Source organism: Fistularia commersonii, chromosome 10 (assembly GCF_037954325.1).
Source record: "Fistularia commersonii isolate RoL2024-O1a breed Wild chromosome 10, RoL_Fcom_v1.0, whole genome shotgun sequence".
Classification (NCBI taxonomy): domain Eukaryota; kingdom Metazoa; phylum Chordata; class Actinopteri; order Syngnathiformes; family Fistulariidae; genus Fistularia; species Fistularia commersonii.
Genome location: NC_141293.1, coordinates 10,103,469 through 10,120,917, shown reverse-complemented (window position 1 = coordinate 10,120,917; position 17,449 = coordinate 10,103,469). Strand labels below are relative to the sequence as shown.

General features: G+C 40.8%; 2 protein-coding genes across 5 annotated transcripts; one reads left to right on the top strand and one right to left on the bottom strand.

The window, feature by feature from the left end:
- Positions 1-277: 277 nt before the first annotated feature.
- Positions 278-13,788, bottom strand: cnr2 (cannabinoid receptor 2). 4 transcript variants are annotated; one of them, XM_086153676.1, is made up of 7 exons: positions 13,757-13,788; positions 9,986-10,054; positions 9,397-9,526; positions 6,771-6,863; positions 2,906-2,944; positions 2,527-2,625; positions 278-1,733 (listed from the first exon to the last, which is right to left on the bottom strand). In XM_086153676.1, the coding sequence occupies exons 3-7, from the start codon at positions 9,398-9,400 to the stop codon at positions 667-669; spliced, it is 1,302 nt and encodes a 433-aa protein (XP_086009802.1). In that variant the 5' UTR covers positions 9,401-9,526; positions 9,986-10,054; positions 13,757-13,788; the 3' UTR covers positions 278-666. The 4 variants fall into 4 exon arrangements, with proteins under 4 accessions (XP_086009802.1, XP_086009803.1, XP_086009806.1 ...); XM_086153677.1 differs by lacking the exons at positions 9,397-9,526; positions 9,986-10,054; positions 13,757-13,788 and adding an exon at positions 4,817-4,994 and having other exon boundaries at positions 6,771-6,850; XM_086153680.1 differs by lacking the exons at positions 9,397-9,526; positions 9,986-10,054; positions 13,757-13,788 and adding an exon at positions 3,321-4,355 and having other exon boundaries at positions 6,771-6,792.
- On the top strand, positions 13,215-17,280 carry pnrc2 (proline-rich nuclear receptor coactivator 2). Its single transcript, XM_086153683.1, has 3 exons — positions 13,215-13,419; positions 13,914-14,132; positions 14,650-17,280. Exon 3 carries the CDS (start codon positions 14,673-14,675, stop codon positions 15,147-15,149), a length of 477 nt encoding a protein of 158 aa, XP_086009809.1. The 5' UTR covers positions 13,215-13,419; positions 13,914-14,132; positions 14,650-14,672; the 3' UTR covers positions 15,150-17,280.
- The last annotated feature ends 169 nt before the right edge of the window (positions 17,281-17,449 follow it).

The following is a 17,449-nucleotide window of genomic DNA, read 5'->3' as shown; positions in this document are numbered from 1 at the left end:
ACCCAGTCCAGGATACAAAATTCTCATTTCAAATCAAATGAATGACTTTGTATTTATTGGTGATCACTAAAAGTAGCAATGTTCCATGTGTTATGATAGACTGGTCTTACAAAATTGTGTTAATTCTATTGTTTTTTTTAATTTTTTAATGTAATTTATGTCAACAACCAAATAATGGGACTTTTTAACCTTTCTAACTGATTTTTTTCCAGAGTTGAACTTTTATCTTAACTGGCTGTTTTTTGTTTTCAACTAACAACATAACATCTGTCCTATCCATTGTGATGAAGAATGATTTTTTTTTGAAGTTGTTTGTAATAGTCTAATGCACAGTTTTACCATGTCTAAATTAGCTCTTCTGTGATGATATTGACTCAAATATCATCTAATTTCTCAATATTGGAATTTGTTTACATCCAAATATTGACATCAGCTATGGAAAGTCCAGAGTTGTTCAGGCGCTAGTCTTAACCTTAACCGCTCTGTTTTACAAAGCTGTAGTAATTTCATGAAAAATTAACTTTAGCCTTAGAAATGACTAATGAATTATTCCAAAGTTCTTAGTACTATCGAACATACTGTAGATTACCTTTCCCAGTGATGCCTACTCTCTTAGAATCCCTCAAAGACGAGTTTATCACCTGAACTTTATTTCATACAATGTTCCTACTCCTTGTCCACCATCTCAGAGATGGTGTAAAGTTTGGTGGTTCTGGGGGTCACATCCTCTGTGATCGAAGTACACAAGTTGTCTTGTCTGCTCGCAAGTCCCGGGGTAAATTCCTCTGTTGATTTTTGACACATCACAAACTTCCAAAGCACTTGTAGTGAGTGGAGTACAGCCTCTTTTAACTCCCTGCAGCGTAGAGCATATAGCAAAGGGTTGACTGCAGAGTTAAGGAGGCATAGCGTGCTGCAAAAGGCGAAGGCCCTCTGCTGCGTATGGCTCAGTACCATGGAGACGTCTGCCAACATGAAGGAGAGTACCGGAAGCCAGCAGCCCACCAATACAAGGAGGATTAAACCAAAGGTGCGTGCCAGACAGATATCCATCCTCATGCGGGCATGACCTGACCCTGATGTTCCCTGGAGGCTGGTCATGGAGGACTCATGGCGGTGGGCCTTCCACAGGATGAGAGCATAAGCCCCTAGGATGAGAGCCAGAACCACCAGAACAAAGCTAGTCCAGCAAGTTAGGTAACCGTGGCTGATGTACGGAAAGATGCGTGAGCATGGTGGAATAAGATCTGTGGAACACCTCCAGCCCATCAGTGGCAAGGAGGAGATAGTGATGGTGGTGCTCCAGAGAATTAGCAAGCTCAACAGGGCTCGTTGGCGGGTTAGCATAACCTTGTAGCTGGAGGGCTTGTGGATGCAGAGGTAGCGGTCCAGGGCAGTCAAGAGTAAACTCCCAACTGAACTGGTGAAGGCCATGGTGACCCCACCCAGCTTGAAGAGGTAAGCATTGGGACCGTCACAGCGGCGGAAGAGATGAAAGTCCAGGAAGCTAGTGGTGAAGAAGATGCTGGCGAACACATCAGCAAAGGCGAGGCTGCCGATGAACAGGTAGGAGGGTCGCTGTCGCAGGGAGGCCGTGGCTGCAATCACACCCAAAACCAGAGTGTTTCCCATCAGTGTGAGGGGACCCCCCAGGAAACAGATGGAGCCGATGGCCATCTTCTCTGCATCAGTCAGCACCATGTAGCGTTCCAGATTCTCACATGAGTCATTTGCTGTGAGGAAAACGTAAGCGCCACATATTAGGAAAGATGGATCCCCTTGCCAGCCATACCATCTAATACCCTCAATGCATTTTTCATTCAGTTGTTGTCAGCCTAAAATAAAAGCCGTGTTATGAGCTTCTTTTGAGGTAGTACTTATGAGGAGTTGGGCTTTGTGCCCCGATGGTCCACGTGTGATGCTAAGGATGGCCACTAAAGGGCAAAACCAACACTGAGCTAGTTTAATCCAATTACTATGGAGTACAATAACCCATGTAACCCAGCAACCCATGTAAGGACATATGTTTTTGAAAAATCTATTTTATGTTCAAGTGCAATGAACCTGTTCAAACTTGTTTCAAACTTATTTGCGTCATGATTATGTCAAATCACTAAGAGACAATGAAAATGTGTGCAAAACAAAAAAAATAAACATATAAAAAATACATATGAGTATATAATTATAAACATTTAAAGAAAATCTGTGAGAAATGTGATGAATTTAAATTTAAAATTGTAATTGTAAAATAAAGCTAAAAATAATGACATGCTAAAAGATAGTGACATTGAGTAGAGAAAAACCCTGTTGTCAAAACCTGTCAATAGAGAAAAAAAAATCTGAAATTGAAACAAAGCAATAAAATACAACTTGTGCAAAAACTACAAAACATTTGGAAAAATATATACAAATAATTAATTTTAAATAACTTTAATAAATATCAAAATTAATGCATTAATTGCATAAAACAACCAGTTAATCCTGACAACAGGGGATGAAACAACTATCGGGATTTTTTATTCATACCTATCGGTGATGCAGAGGTGTCCTTAGCTTTGGTGGGTCCTGAAGAAGAGCCCCATTCCGCCATTTCAGCTGTCAGCCTCTCGACCAATCCTTTTTCAGCTAATTAGAAATAATGGTTATGTCAGATTAAATAGAGTGTACAACAACTTCTATTCTCCAATTTTAATATACTCATACAAACAACCGTGAAATGTTTGTTACAATGTTTGTTACAATGGCTTATATATGGTTTCAAATTTGAAGATATGTTGTTTTTTAGTTAGAGGTGACAAAACAAATGCAATGAAACAGGATAGAAACACTAGGGCAGAATGTAAATGAAAAAAAACCCGCTGAGTTACATCAGTGAACTGAAAAATAACAACAAAGAAAAAATCACCTTTGGATTTCCTTATTACTAGGTTGGAAAGGTTACTTCCTGTGGAGAGAAGAAGAAGAAGAGTTTAGAGTTTAAATATTCCTTTTATTCAAACAGTGGGATCTAACAATTATACATTAAACAAAAACAATAAAAGATACTCAGTATAGCTCAGTGGCAGGTGATCCATTCAGAATGACAACATCAGCACACCATGGTTGTTTACAGAGCACAAAACACCTCCTATCGCCCAAGTAGAAAATAAAGTCCCCCAAGTTGCCGAATAAAGAAAAGAAATCAAACTCCACTTTTAACCCTCTCAGGCTCAAATTAAGTTGTGGCGTAATTAGCTAAGTAGCATTTGGCTGTCGCAAATCTGCAACATCTGCCTGGAGAGGGTTAAGCGAGTCTGAATCAGTGCTTTTAACACACTCACTGGACTCTTATTCCCTCGATCATGGGCCTTCTTCCTCCGGGTCAGCCAAATGGCAAATTTGGCAGGACCTGGTAAAAAGTTTAGCGCAACTGACACCCGCTTGTTGGTCCTCAAATATCTTGAACCAAAAATAAAATAATTCGAAGGTAAAGGTAAACCCCAAGCTAAAAAACCAAACCCTTCAAGAAATTAAACAGTGGCAGCAACCTAGGCATTCAATAAACCAAGGGCCTCAAACTTGCGGCCAACGGACCAATTGTTTGCTACCCCCGCCGTTAATTTGTTGCCCCCGCCTTTATGACACTTAACACTGTAAAGTGCCAAACATATCAAACTCGCGGACAGCACTAACATTAAACTTTTCATATTAAGGCGGGGGCAACAAACTATCCTCCCATGGGCCACCGTTGGTGAGTTTGGGACCCCCACAATAAACAAATGAGGCAATGCGTCAGGGCGTGAACAAAACAAATAGTCTCCAGTCACCCCAAGCCCAAATTGTGCCTAGCATGTGTCCGTTGCTATGGCGCTGTGCACAATCCTCCACTGGAGGTCACCTTCCCGCTTTTCCAGTGTTGGCTTGTACGGGGCTCACCAGCTCCTCTTCAGAAAGGCATCCAAGTCCAAAGAAGTTGCCTGTAGTCTGAAACACTTTCAAGCAGGGGGTTCCAAAGGTCAGCAGCAGGTTGTCTGTCTCCTCCCCAACTCGTGGAAGGAAGGTCAGCGAGGGGAACCTGTAGTGGATGTTCTTATTCCATAACTCGAGGCGGGAGTGATCTGACACAAAGCACTTCAGGTAGGGAGAGTGTCACTGATTTCCTCAGTGACCCTGGTGATCAGCCAAACAGAAGCGGCGCGTCCAGCATCCCACTGTGCAGTCCATGAAGAGGGATTTAGCCAAAAAATGTGACCCAGCTTTGTGAGACCCGCCCTGCTGAGGCTGGGACCCAGGCCTCGAGGAGGCAAGGACTGGGACCTCAGGAAACTATTGAAGAGCAGAGGCTCCTCCATCAGCCACCAGCCTGGGGATTAATCCTTCACAGGAATGGGGGAAGAGATACACCAGTAAGAGAAACTGGACATGACACACAACAGTACAATGGAAAAAGCAAGTGATACATGGCCTTCTACTAACTTTCCTTGTAGATCTGCCTTCCTCAGAAGCATGACCTGCTTCTGCAGGCGATACAGTTTCCTGTCATCCAAAGGGTGCAGATCTTGCAGTTTGTTAATGGCGCTGACCGATTTGATAAACTTATCAGTGTCACTAAAGTAGTCAGAGATGTCAACTTTCTTATAGAAGATATTATCTATGAAGGCATTAATGTCCTCTGAGGAGTAAAGATCAGTCTGTACATTATCGGTTCCACGATCTGAAACTGGGTCGAACTCTCAACCACATTCCATGCCTTCGCCCTCACCTAACTGGCTTCCCGTCCCACCTGTCTCCACAAAAGTTTCATCATGTATGTCACCCATAAAGTTTGGGAGCTCACCTGTCACCATAGAGGTCCTCACCGATGGGCAAAGGGGTCGGGTCCATCAGACCCGCGGCACCGGAGGAGGCAGCCGCACCGGGCGATGAAACATCTGCAGGACCTGCAGGCGCAGCCGCTGCAGCCGCGGCGCCATCATTTCGCCATTATCAACCGAACCGCTCTCCGATTCCGGCTTCTTGTGCGGACAAGCAACACGTTTGTGGCCCACATCACCACATTCAAAACATTTCACCTGCCCTGAACTGCGTACACCATTTAAGCGGCATCTCCATACTTCACAAGGGATGAGACCTCCAGGATTTGTAACCGCGCCTCCAAAAAGATGAAAACCTGCCTCCTCGGGGACTGAACATGCTTCAACCAAGGATCATTGCACCCCAGGATCACTGTGTTTTACAGACACTGGCGAACTTTCTAAACCTTTTTAATTCACTTTCCAACAGACCGTGAGGAATGAACGGCGGACACGTTGAGGGTGCGGAGAGGCGGAGGGGGGACTCGGAGGACGGCATCTCTTAGCCGGCACCACCGGGCCGGTGCCCGGGCACACCTCCCGGACCGAGCAACCGAACAAAGAAATCCAAATCAAGCGCGAAAATGAATAGGAAAAAAAAAAACAGACAGAAATAAACCAAATCAACTTGGTGCATTTACGGAAAAAGGTGAGTGGAGAAAATGTACCAAACAGACGCTTTTGATCTCTGCTTCTCTCTCACACACCCGCACCAGAAGAAAAAGAAGAAAAATACAGAGAGGATGTGGTTTTGCACACAATGTGATTATGATTTCACTTTGTCAATATTTAACTGAGACCTTAAAAGGAACATTAACATTTGCGTGACAGAAGGGAAAGTCAATTAGGGATCCGGGCAAACAGACAATTATCATTACAGCAGTATATTTTGTTTATACTTGAGAACCATAAACCCTAGGTCAAGGGAAGAAAAAACATAAAAGATAAAAAAAAAAAAAAATCAAGAGTGTGATTCGCGTTTAGAACGAAATCGTTCGTCGCTTAATCAAATTTTACCACAGCCTCAATTCGCTGAGTTTTTGTCGAAATCTTGTCCGTCTTGAAAAGCCGCTGTCGTCATAATCACATCTCGGGAAATGCTGCTCTCTTGTGGTAAAAAAATTGAACTTAATTCGCAAAAAAAGGAAGTCAAAGACTGAAGGTCAACAGTGAATTACAGAGAGCCATCTATTTGTAATCAATGATTAACCCCGTTTGTAAGAGGATTTGACTAAAACAAATAACACATTGATTATTATTGTTATATTCATTTGTATAAACTGACCACATAATCAATCATTCCACTTCCATTAATGTGACACAATTGCCTGAGATAAATGCAATGGTGTTGGAAACCTGTTGGGGATATTTCATGTAAAGGAAATGAGAACAAGCAACAAAGCAACAGGCGTGAGTCTCAGAAACCAGAGCCACATTTTTAAACAGACTAGCCCATTAATTCCATTATTTTCCTTTCAGTCCATTTCAGGTCTGTTTATCATCATCAGAGGCAAAGTGAAGCTATATGTCACGGAAATGCAATATTCTTCCTCACATGGGGTGCCATATCTCTGTTTGGATGCTTGTGTTGAATATTATCAATCCATCTTTTTATTTGTCAAGTAAAGAATTTTTGTCACTTTGCATTTAGTCATCAGCTTCTCTTTTGAAGAAGCACAACATTTGTGAAGAAGGAAAGACATTGTTGCCATGTTGCTTACAACATCTGCTCTGAAATGGGATGTTGCATTACCCTGACATACTGCCAAACTCTTGCAAAACAGTACCCTCGAATCACATTTGAGAACAATACATCCGTTTACATCCAAATGTTACAGCTCAAAGTGAAAGATCAAGTCAACAGAATCACATCTTTGAGGAAATATTTTGAAAACATGGGAGTTGTTTGCTTGTACTGGTTGAAATTTCAGAGCTTACCTGACACTCTCTTGGGTTTCCCTTCAGGTTGAGGTGATGCGAGAGCAGCGGGGAGCGACTGACCTGCCAGGCAGCAGCAGATAAGAAGGGTAGCTTCAACGACAGAGGAGCAAGAGAGGGAGAGTAAGAGAGAGAGAGAGAGAGAGGAAAAGAGAGGCACCTCATCACGGCAGCTTCGGATACATTTCTGATCAATGTTGTTCTTGATAAAAAAAGGTCAATGGGAAATTTGGAACCCAACTTTTTCTCCATATATTTCATGATATGAATGAATGAATATTTCCCTTAATTGTCCCACAGTGGGGAAATTTCAATTTTGAATTCATAATTTCCAGACAACATTTCATTGCAGGAAGCAGATAAGATTATGTGTGATGAATGTGCTATGTAATGAAACTCCTTTAAAAATAATATTCAAGCTTAATATTACTACATAATTAAACAGTTGAATAAGTCTGATATAGATGGGTGAGGGAATATGGGAGATTCATTGTCCAAGTATTTTGTCCTTCGGTTTCCAGAAGAATCCCAACAGACTCCAGGGGGAATAAAAAAGCACTCAAGCAACGTGTTTGTTCAGAGAACGTGTGAAAAGCATCTCACTCTACACACATCATATCCCTTTTATCTGAAATCAAAAAGAGCAGAGACCCCTCTGGAGGCAGCATGCGATCGGTAAAGGATAACACAACACACGCCTCCTACAACCACACATTTTCTTCATCTTTTGTGTTTTAATCATCACCGCCGGTGACATTATGACAGTGTGTTAAACACCCACATTTGGGAGCAATAACAGTGACTTACTGAGGGGATGAAGGGAGAAGGGCTTTCACTTGAATAACAAATCCTTACTATGTGATGTAATCTCAGAAATACCAACACAATAATAACAATAATAACAGGGATGGAAGGAAATAAATAATGTATTAAATATGTACAACTGGGAATTTGTCTAAGTTTCAAAGAAACGCGACCTTATTTCTTTGTTATTTACTTCTTCTCAATTTAAGTAATTTCTCACTAATTTTCAGACAATTTCAAACTTGTGATGAGGAAATTTCTATAATGCTTGAACTTTTTATTTTCTCATCCATCCAACATGTTTGATCAAATGAAAATGTTTTCTTTGTTTTTATGTATTTATTTATGTTTTAGAGTGACATACAGTGGGGCAGAAACTGTGCGTGATTGCGGACGTGTGTATGTGTCTGTGTGAATGACATGGAAAGAATATCTGATGGGACGAATATCAAAATACAGGAAAACTATTACAAAGCGGCAACCACATGTCATCTTCCAGACATGTGGGAAAAGCTACTTAATACTTGTGATACTTCTGAATACATGTTTTATGCTCAAATTATTTATTTCCAGCTGAGATAAACTCTTTTCTGTTTATGTTTCCAAACAGTGTTGTGTGTTTCTTTCAAACACTTTTTGCACAGCCCCCCATTACATCCTGAACCTCCCTACCTATGGATTACTCCTATTTGTGCTGACAGTTTTCTCCTACCTCTTTTAATAATTGCTTTCCACTCATCCTCATTTGAAAGACAGCCTAATGCATCACATGCATGTGCGCGCGCGCACACACACACACACACACACACACACACACACACACACACACACACACACACACACACACACACACACACACTCTTCCTTTCCATACTGGATCCCATGGTCTATTTTTATGACATATTGCTTGAAGGATTACAAGAATAACTTAATTGCTGGCTGCTGTCTATGAGGGAGGTCAGTATAATGATAATGACAGAATTTAATCATGTCAGCTTTGTCTCTTTAAACATGACAAATAAGTGCATTAGAATAGACACTGAACTTGCTTGGCTCCAGGCCTTTTTGCAGAGTGACTGATTATAATTAGAGTAGCCTGATTGAGTGTTTGATTATTGAGCCTTTGTGCTTTTATTGAGAAATTCATTAATTCATTCAGGGTGGCAGTGGGCACCGGTCACCAGTAGATCACAAGACAACATAAGAGACATACAATCATTTACTCTCTCAAGCCAGACTGAGATGGTTCGGTCATGTACAGAGAAGAGATAGTGAATATATTGGTAGACGGATGCTGGAATGGGAGCTGCCAGGCAAGAGGTCTCGAGGAAGACCAAAGAGAAGATTTATGGATGTAGTGAGAGAGGATATGAAGGTAGTTGGTGTGAGAGAGGAAGATACAGAGAATAGGGTTAGATGGAGAAAGTTGACTCGCTATGGCGACCCCTAACGGGAAAAGCCGAAAGAAGAAGAAGAAGAAGAAGAAGACTCTGTCATCATTACACCATATAGAGAAAACAAAAATACACTCTTTTTTAGGACCTCTAATTAACTTCTGAATGCTTTTGGACTGAAAAGCATCAAACTTAGACTGAAAAGAATCAAACTAGGAACCTTAATGCTTTGAGGCACTAGCGCTAACCACTGTGCTACCCTGCTGCACTTTTATTGATGAATATCTGTCAAATTTGAATAATAATAAATTAATAACAATTAATAATAACTAATTTTTAATTATTTTTCTGTTCATAACGCTTGCATGGTGAAGGTTGATTTATTATGCAGAGACACTTGTAGTGCAGTAGAGGACACTGTTTCTCACCCATCAATGATGACCCGTGGAAGTAAATGTCGTCCTCATGCTTCTGGTATTCAGTTGTTCACTGACACTTTATTTCCGAGTCCATCTCTATTTTTTAACCTGTGCACATCCCATGAGAAGAACTGCATTTCTAGTCCAAAAACAATGAAATCAGGTTGGTATGTTACACACTGGAGGCAAATTTAAATTAATTTCTGCAAATTTTGCACATCTACAGTATGAACTAGGACAAACAACTACCAAGAGTAACAAGGAATATAGGTCACCAAAGTGGTTTCATGACATATTAGATAGACTGCATTCAAGAAAAAAGCTATATTATATTATAGATAATTGAAAAATGGTGAGATCCAGAGTGCTGGTTGACTTTTGTCCTCCTGGCCATGACAAAACAGGCCAGGAGCCAGGAAATGTGATTAACAGTGAACAGCACGTAGTCGCAATGAGATTTCTCCTCTGTCAGCATTAGACCTGGTGCAGGTCATACCGCAGGATGGAAAAGGGCCTTAGAAAGTTTAATTATCTGGTTCAATTTGTTACATTGGGTTTTCTTCAGCCTGGATTTCAACCTCTTGCTGTTTTGCATTACCTGTAGCTGGAATTCCTCCCCAGGTTTTCAGATTTCCAGTCCTTCAGGCAGAATAAATTAAGTTCTTATCTGTAATGTGAGAGGGACAGAACAACATGAAGCGAGAGAGAATGTAATCACGTCATGGTCTAGCCAAAGTTTGTTTGACTTGGGCATAAGTATTTATGCTACCAAAAATTATTTTAAAAAAGTTATCATCATAGCCTTGGAAATTTTATTATTTAGTAATATAATTAGTTAACATTGATGAATGAAAAATTAAACTATAATTTCATTTGCTTTATGGTTGAAATGATTACTATCAATAACTAATTTTGATTGTTGACACTCAACATAAGAGAATGGAAAAATGGAGACGAAAAACAAGAATTTCAGTTTGGGCAAATAAACTCAATGTTTCCTTTTTTCCCATAAAATCTGTTAAACGTCCTCTTTGTTTTTTTTCATTATCTACTCCTCCAAGCTCTTATTAATGGTCAACTTAAAATGCTGAACATAACTATTGGCTTCAGCCTTTGGTTATTACATGAGCAAAGTTCTACATCATGGTCGTTGGGGTTGTTTACTGGCCTCTGATTGGTTCCTGAGAGGGTTTTGACGTCATGAGTCCCGCCTGGAGGATCACTCTTAAATGGACCAGCAATGAGACCAAGGGAACTTTAAACAGGCTTTGTCTGTTGGACTTTAAACACTGATATTAGAAAAAAAAGTGAACAAAAACACTAAAACTGGTGAAATGGAATTTAAAGTTCAAACAAGACTAGATAAACTATGTGTTTTGAAATCTAATGAGAACCATCTTGTACTAATGATTCCCTAATATGATTCCACCCCGAATCACAAAACACACTCACTTTGATGAAATTATCAGGTTGTTTATTCAGACTTTAAAAACAGCCACCATTAAATAAAGTTTTTAAAAAGCTTTTTGCTGACTCCACTTATAGTCACATCTACATATATTCAAAATATCGTGATGTCGGTTGATAAGTATGTACTTTATTCATCCTCAGGCGGAAATTCACTTTTCCATTAGTCAATAACCTCAGGTAAGTAACGACAGCGTTGTGAAGAATCTATGATTTTCAGAACGTTCCCCTTAAAAAAAACATTGCACTAAAACAGTCATGCTATAATATTCTCGCAAAAAATGTAAAGCATATGTTTGCTAATTGCAACCCTCAACCTGGTTATGGTGTTATCCAGTTATAAAAAATACACAACAGCGCTGAAATATGGATCTGGGGGGCTGTGGACATAATGATTAACCAATAAAGATTGGGAAATTGTAGTTTCATCATTCTTCTCTGTCACAGAAGGAATTTGGTTTTTAATGGGTTTGCTGGTGAAACAATCCAGTATTGTGAAACCAATTGTTTTCCTCAACTTCCCTTTGTCTGTGTGTACTGGAGGTAAAAATTCAAATTGGTAATTCCCCTTCTCAGTTGTTCGCTGGGAGAGGTGTGAAAAGCTGACAGAGACGGTCTGAAACTGCAGCCCCTTTGTACCGAGATAAAGAGCAGCTGTTTATGTTCAAATGTGCCTTGCCAGTTTCCATGTTAGCCTGCTTTATCTTCTCAATGTGTGACGTATTAATGGACAGCTACCAGTCAAATTTAGAGATATGGCCTCGTCCTATGATTTGCGCGACCTACTGGAGCACACCAGTGACCTACTTTCCTTACATGGTCGACAACTCACTGGTGCTTCCAAAGGTCACTCTGCTTTGGGGAGCGTCTTCCAAAAGCCTCCAGGTCTAGGCTTTGGCTGAATGAGTTGCACAACTTCAAAAAGCACTTTCAGAAAGGCAAGGCCTTGTCACAATAAACAAGGACTTAGATAATAAATAAAGTTTTTTTGATACTTTTTCCTAACCACTGGTAGGATCTTATACAACCAACTGAAGAAGGACACAATATGACAAAGCTTGATTTTGACAAACAAAAAAAAAACAAAAGAAAACCCAGATGATAATGAAAATATCAGATAAATAAATAAACAAATACATAGATAAATAAAGTGTTACGACAAAATTACACAGACCTCGGTGACACAGCCTTTTTAAGGTATCACAATGAGTAGTTTGCAAATAGTTTGAACTCTTCCTGTTTTCTGCCATTATTAAAAAAATCTGGTCATCACAATCAGATTTAAAGGCTCAAATATACTGCCTTATACATTCCAAACTGATATTATTCATAATGTTGAAGAGTGCATTTAATAGTTTTTGGTCATGATGAGACTTGCTGTTTTAGTGACTCATTATTCCTTCCTACAGCGAGTAAAACACATTTGTAGTCACGGATAGTGGGGCCCTGTGGGGATCCTGAGGGGCAATTCCTTTTAGTACAATCAACCCAGGGCTGGGGGAAGGAAGACTCCAAGAAACCAAAGAGTTGTCCACATGTTCCTAGTTCCTTGTTCCAAGTACACAGCATTATTTACCCTAGAACTCATTTGAAGGCTTACAACTGGGCTCGAATTCAGGCTAATGATTGGATTATGACACAAATGTTGTTAGAAACAATTAGCACACTAAATCAAAAGTCTATGAAATCCTTATTCAAACAAAGGAAAAAGAATGAAAAATAGATTCATAATACAACCCAGTGATGTCAGCCACGATGCAACCATTTTGATTTCTACTTTGAGTGCTGACGTCTTAGAAATGAAGGGATGTTAAAGTTGATTGGGTTGTTCGGTTAGGTAGCGTATAAAGTGGATGGTGGGGGGTTGAAAAACAAAAGCCATCATATGGAGTCCATTATCGCCTGTTGCAGCTGTTTGACCATAGGACACGGACTCGGCCTGCACAAACAAACACCGGGGCATAATAAGCCCTTGGTCACGTACGACAAGATACACCGCTATCATTCTAAAGTTAGTCCTTAACGTGTTATAGAGGGGAGGATTAACATTACATAACAATAATCTACCACTGTTGTCGAGTCAAAGCTTTACACGCTGTAGTTCATTTGAGGAATGTTATTTGTAATGTGACGTTTAGGATAAATGACAAAACTTTCGGTTTTTAAGTTCTCTTTTCTCACTTCTCAGGGAAAACCCAACAAAGGGGCGCAGTGGACTGTCAACCATTGACGTCACCAGTCTGGCAACAGGCGTGAATGTCTCTAGTAGACCGCTCTTTGATTGGTCCATCAGTCCCAACTCAGTCCCTGATTGGCCAGACACGCGTTCAATACGGCTACATATCACTGCCGTAGTTTCCATTTTGTTGCAATTCAGACGGAGTCGGTAGAGAGGTGTTTGTTTGGCCACCTCCTTTTAAACAACCATAAGTAAGGAGGGCGAAGGATTTGTAGGAAATATAGCTCGCTGTGCTTCCTTCAGTTTCCGGCAAAGCTTCTCGAAAGTCGAGTCTAATCTTTTTTTTTTGACGAAAGGCTTTTCAACAACCAAGCCTGAAGAAGTCGGTAAGAGAAACCCGTTTAGTACCTCGCCGCCATATTGAGACGAGTTTCTTTGTTTTGGTTTTCAGCCAAGTGAATTCGCGTATAATATTGATAATGCCGTTTACAGGACAATATTGTGTTTATAATGGACCTAAATCGCCTTGGTTTATATCAATGTTGTGAGCTGTTATTTATCAAGTAATGAAATGCATCGGAAGTATCGGTTTAACAAAGCAACCGCAATCAAGCTAGGCTACAAGCACACAGACCGTATAACAGCTATTTAAGTGCCAGCAAACCAATAATATGATTTTAGCTAATGACACACTGAATAAATGTGAGATGCGGCGGGTATTACCTTGTTGTTTTGCAACCTTGAATGTAATGACGCACTCCGAATTGCGGCGGGGAGGGAGGGAGGGGGGGGGTGTCTATGCGTCGGAACCACTAAAACACCCAAACCTCGATTTTTTTCATTTTGCTCGACGTTAACCGACATGGTCCCTTCCATCCAGGTCTTCGACTTCGGTGAATATCGTGTGCCGAGGTGAATTGATGTTCAGCTCGGCCCAGCGAGAAGATAACGCTCACTGGCACATGAAAACCTCAGACCTTGCTGGACACCAAAGTGCAGCGAGAAGTAGACAGAAAACTACTTCGAGGACCTGGGGCCCGGTTGGAGGCGAGCGATTGAAGAGGGCTCTCAGCCCAGTCAACTTTCTGACAACAAAGAGGTGAGTTAGTGTGTATGTGAAGGGGGGGGGGTGTTTGTGCCCTCTGGTGGTGTGGGGGAGGGGCGGTGCGGGGATGTCTGGCGTCTCTGCACGTAGGCCTCAGCTTGTTTTTCACTGGCGGCCGCGAGTATGTGCCTGCAGTTGGAACCTTGAACCCTCACAAATTCAGGTTGACCATACATCCATTGCTATATTGTTTCCTTTCTATTATTGTTATCCCATCATAGTAGTTTCTTGAAAGCGGGTGCAACATATCTTTTTTTCTAGGAGCATGACCTGCTTACTCTGATAATCCTATGGTGTGTTGTGGAATCATTCAGCCTGTTACCAATGTATATGTTTTGTGTACAAAACACAATGCATGTTTTTTTTGCCTAACTCAAATATTTGATACACACAACCTACATATCTAAAGATATTTGAGGTAATTTAGGTATACTATGTTAAATAGTATACAGATTGCAAATGAGATATAAATGCATCCATATTAGAGAATTAACACTGTCTAATCTTGTAGGTGACACACAGTGCAAAAGCAGTATGGGAGGTGGTGAGAGATACAACATTCCAATTTCTCATCATGAGCGTCCTTTAACAAAGAAGAACCACCAGTTTGTCCGGGCGAAGCCGAGAAGCCGTGATCAGAACGGATCAACGGTTGCAGCATCTGCAGGAGTCGTCGGGGGCCTTCACCACCATGGCCACCGGAGGAGTGACAAAGGCACTGCCTACCACAGGTCTCCTGAGGCGCGGCAGGCCGCGTCTACGGAGAAGAATGCTTCTGTCCGTTTTGCCAACAATTATGATCAGAACTGGGAGGGTGCAGTGTCTCACCTCAACACGCTCCTGGCTGCCCAGGGAAGTCCGAGCTATGCGGGGCCAAAGTTCAGCGAGCCACCCTCGCCAAGCGTGTTGCCCAAGCCCCCCAGCCACTGGGTGTCCTTCCCTATGAGCTCCTGCGACAACAGGGAGATGATGGCCTTCCAACTCAAGAGCCTCCTCAAGGTAGAGGCCTGAGAGGGAACCCAATCTGATATATAGAATAAGCAAGAACTCTTGGGAGGGCATCCATCCACTAGGAACACCATGGTACCATAATATTTTTAGGCCCGTTTTTAGATTGAACATATGAGTGAACACATGATGCTTTTACAGCAAAGATTTGTTGTAAAACTTCATCTGAGACTCTTTTTAAAACAAATTTTTCAAAAATATTATAAAGCCATGCCGTCTTGCTGGTGGAGTGATACCCTCACTGGAGTCAGCTTTTGTGACATTGTTAAACTGAAAATCCTTTGTATTGACCTTTTGGTTTTGTTCTTTTTATTTTGGCTGTCAAAACAGGCTGGGTGTACTTTTTTCCTCAAACAAGACTTTGTATTTACAACCCCCCAAATTTTTTGGATAAATATTGTATTGTTTATCCAAAGTAGGATGTTATGATCTTTTTTTTTTTTTAAATCAACTTCTAACATTTCAGATGCTAATATAAACTGTCATCTGTGGTTCTATTCCTTTTTGTTCCAGGCCAACTTTTCTTTATTATTGTTTGAGATTCAAAGGGCACTCCAATGCAATTCTACAGGGAAAATGCTATCTTACAGGAGGTAATGCATTGTAGTGAGTACAGGTCACAAGTTTAACCCCGGACTGAAGGGTAATAAGGAGAACAATGGCACTCGGGCCTTAGGCTGTCAACTCCTGTAACCTTTTTTATTGCGCTGTGCGCAGATGCACTATGGGAGTTGATCCTGCCTAAAGCCAGCAACACTCTTAAAGCATTATTTGTACAAGTCCTTTTGTTGTTGTGGTCGATTATGTAATGTTATGTGTAACCAAAGCAATGTTTCGCTGGGTCAAGATTGTCAGGGTCACTACTAACTGTTCTGTCCCACTCAGCATGGTCATAGCTCCTCAGCCTCTGCCTCTTCAGGACAGTGCTGCAGCTTCAACTTGCAGAAGAGGGCCACCCTTAAAAGTTTGCTTTCTTTGAAGTCAAACATCATTATGGCCCTGTTGGTTGCAGGCACAAGTTAACAATGCAGAGCTGAGGAAAGTATTCATGGCTGGAACAACGTACGTGTGAGACAGAAGGCTGGGTTTGTTTACAAATAGGTCCCAAAGGCTGACCATCCCATCTAGCGACATATGTTGCCTCTTTCCTGTTGACCCTCCCGCACTGCAATCAGTTCTTTCTTAAGATTCTTCAGTTCTCAAGCCAGCATAACATTAAGTTGAAAGGCGTAATTGACTATCTTCCAATGGGTTATTGTTGTTCAGTCCTCTTTTGAGGAAACTCCCTGTGTAGAATTGGAAATATTTACGGCCAGCCTAAAAATTACAAAACAAAGGTGCGAGTGATTCAATGTGTGTATGAGAGCCATGTAAATAATGAAATGTATAAAATACTTGTAGCATATGTACATTAGCAGGCCAAGTTTGTGGCTTGCCCAAACAAAAGTATTTTTAGTAATAACACTGAATGTATAAGATGTGCTAAGGACATGTCTTGACTTCAATACTGAAGAATATTTTTGTTAAAAAAACTGCCTATAGCGTTCATCAGTAACCTGCACTGTTCTTTCCAGAGATCTTGCACATATTTTTTTTTCTATTTTTTTCTATTTGTATAATGCAGTGTAGGATGAAATGCTAAGCGCACAAATAAGTACAACTAAAACACCCATTAGAAAACTAGGAGACTTGCAGATCTTAAGTTCTGGTGTCTTACTTCTAAGCAAAAATGTCAATAACTTGTCAGTGCCCAAGTTGGAATCCCATGTTGAAGGTCAGCTTGTTTTTAATCAGGGGACAGTGCCAGTTTGTCCATACATGATCATTTAATAGTTTCAACAGCCAGCTGTTCTTCTGCCAGCTCATAGTTGAACCGAGCCACCCCCAAGATAATTTTTTTAACTTCCCAAACTTAATAGCCTCCTGTTTAGTCAAGGCTGCAAGTCTCCTAATGTTAAATTTGAAAAGTTAAAATTGGCCTTTAATTTGATCCTCTGAAACATTGTCATCACACATGAAAAGTACATGCCCTCTTGTAAGATTTGTATCAATTAGTTACAAAATGAAATGTTGCACTTGATATTTGAATGCAAAATTACACAAAAAAAAAATAAACCCCCCCCCCTTCCCCCCATGTTGACTCTGTTTCCTTTTTACTGGTCCTTCGTGCTGACTCAAGGAAAATGTATATTGATCTTCCACAGGGATATTGTCAATAGGGGCAATTAAATGGGAGCATTAGTATTTAATTACACATTACCTTAGTATATATCGTCACTCAGAATTTTACTGGAAACTATTTA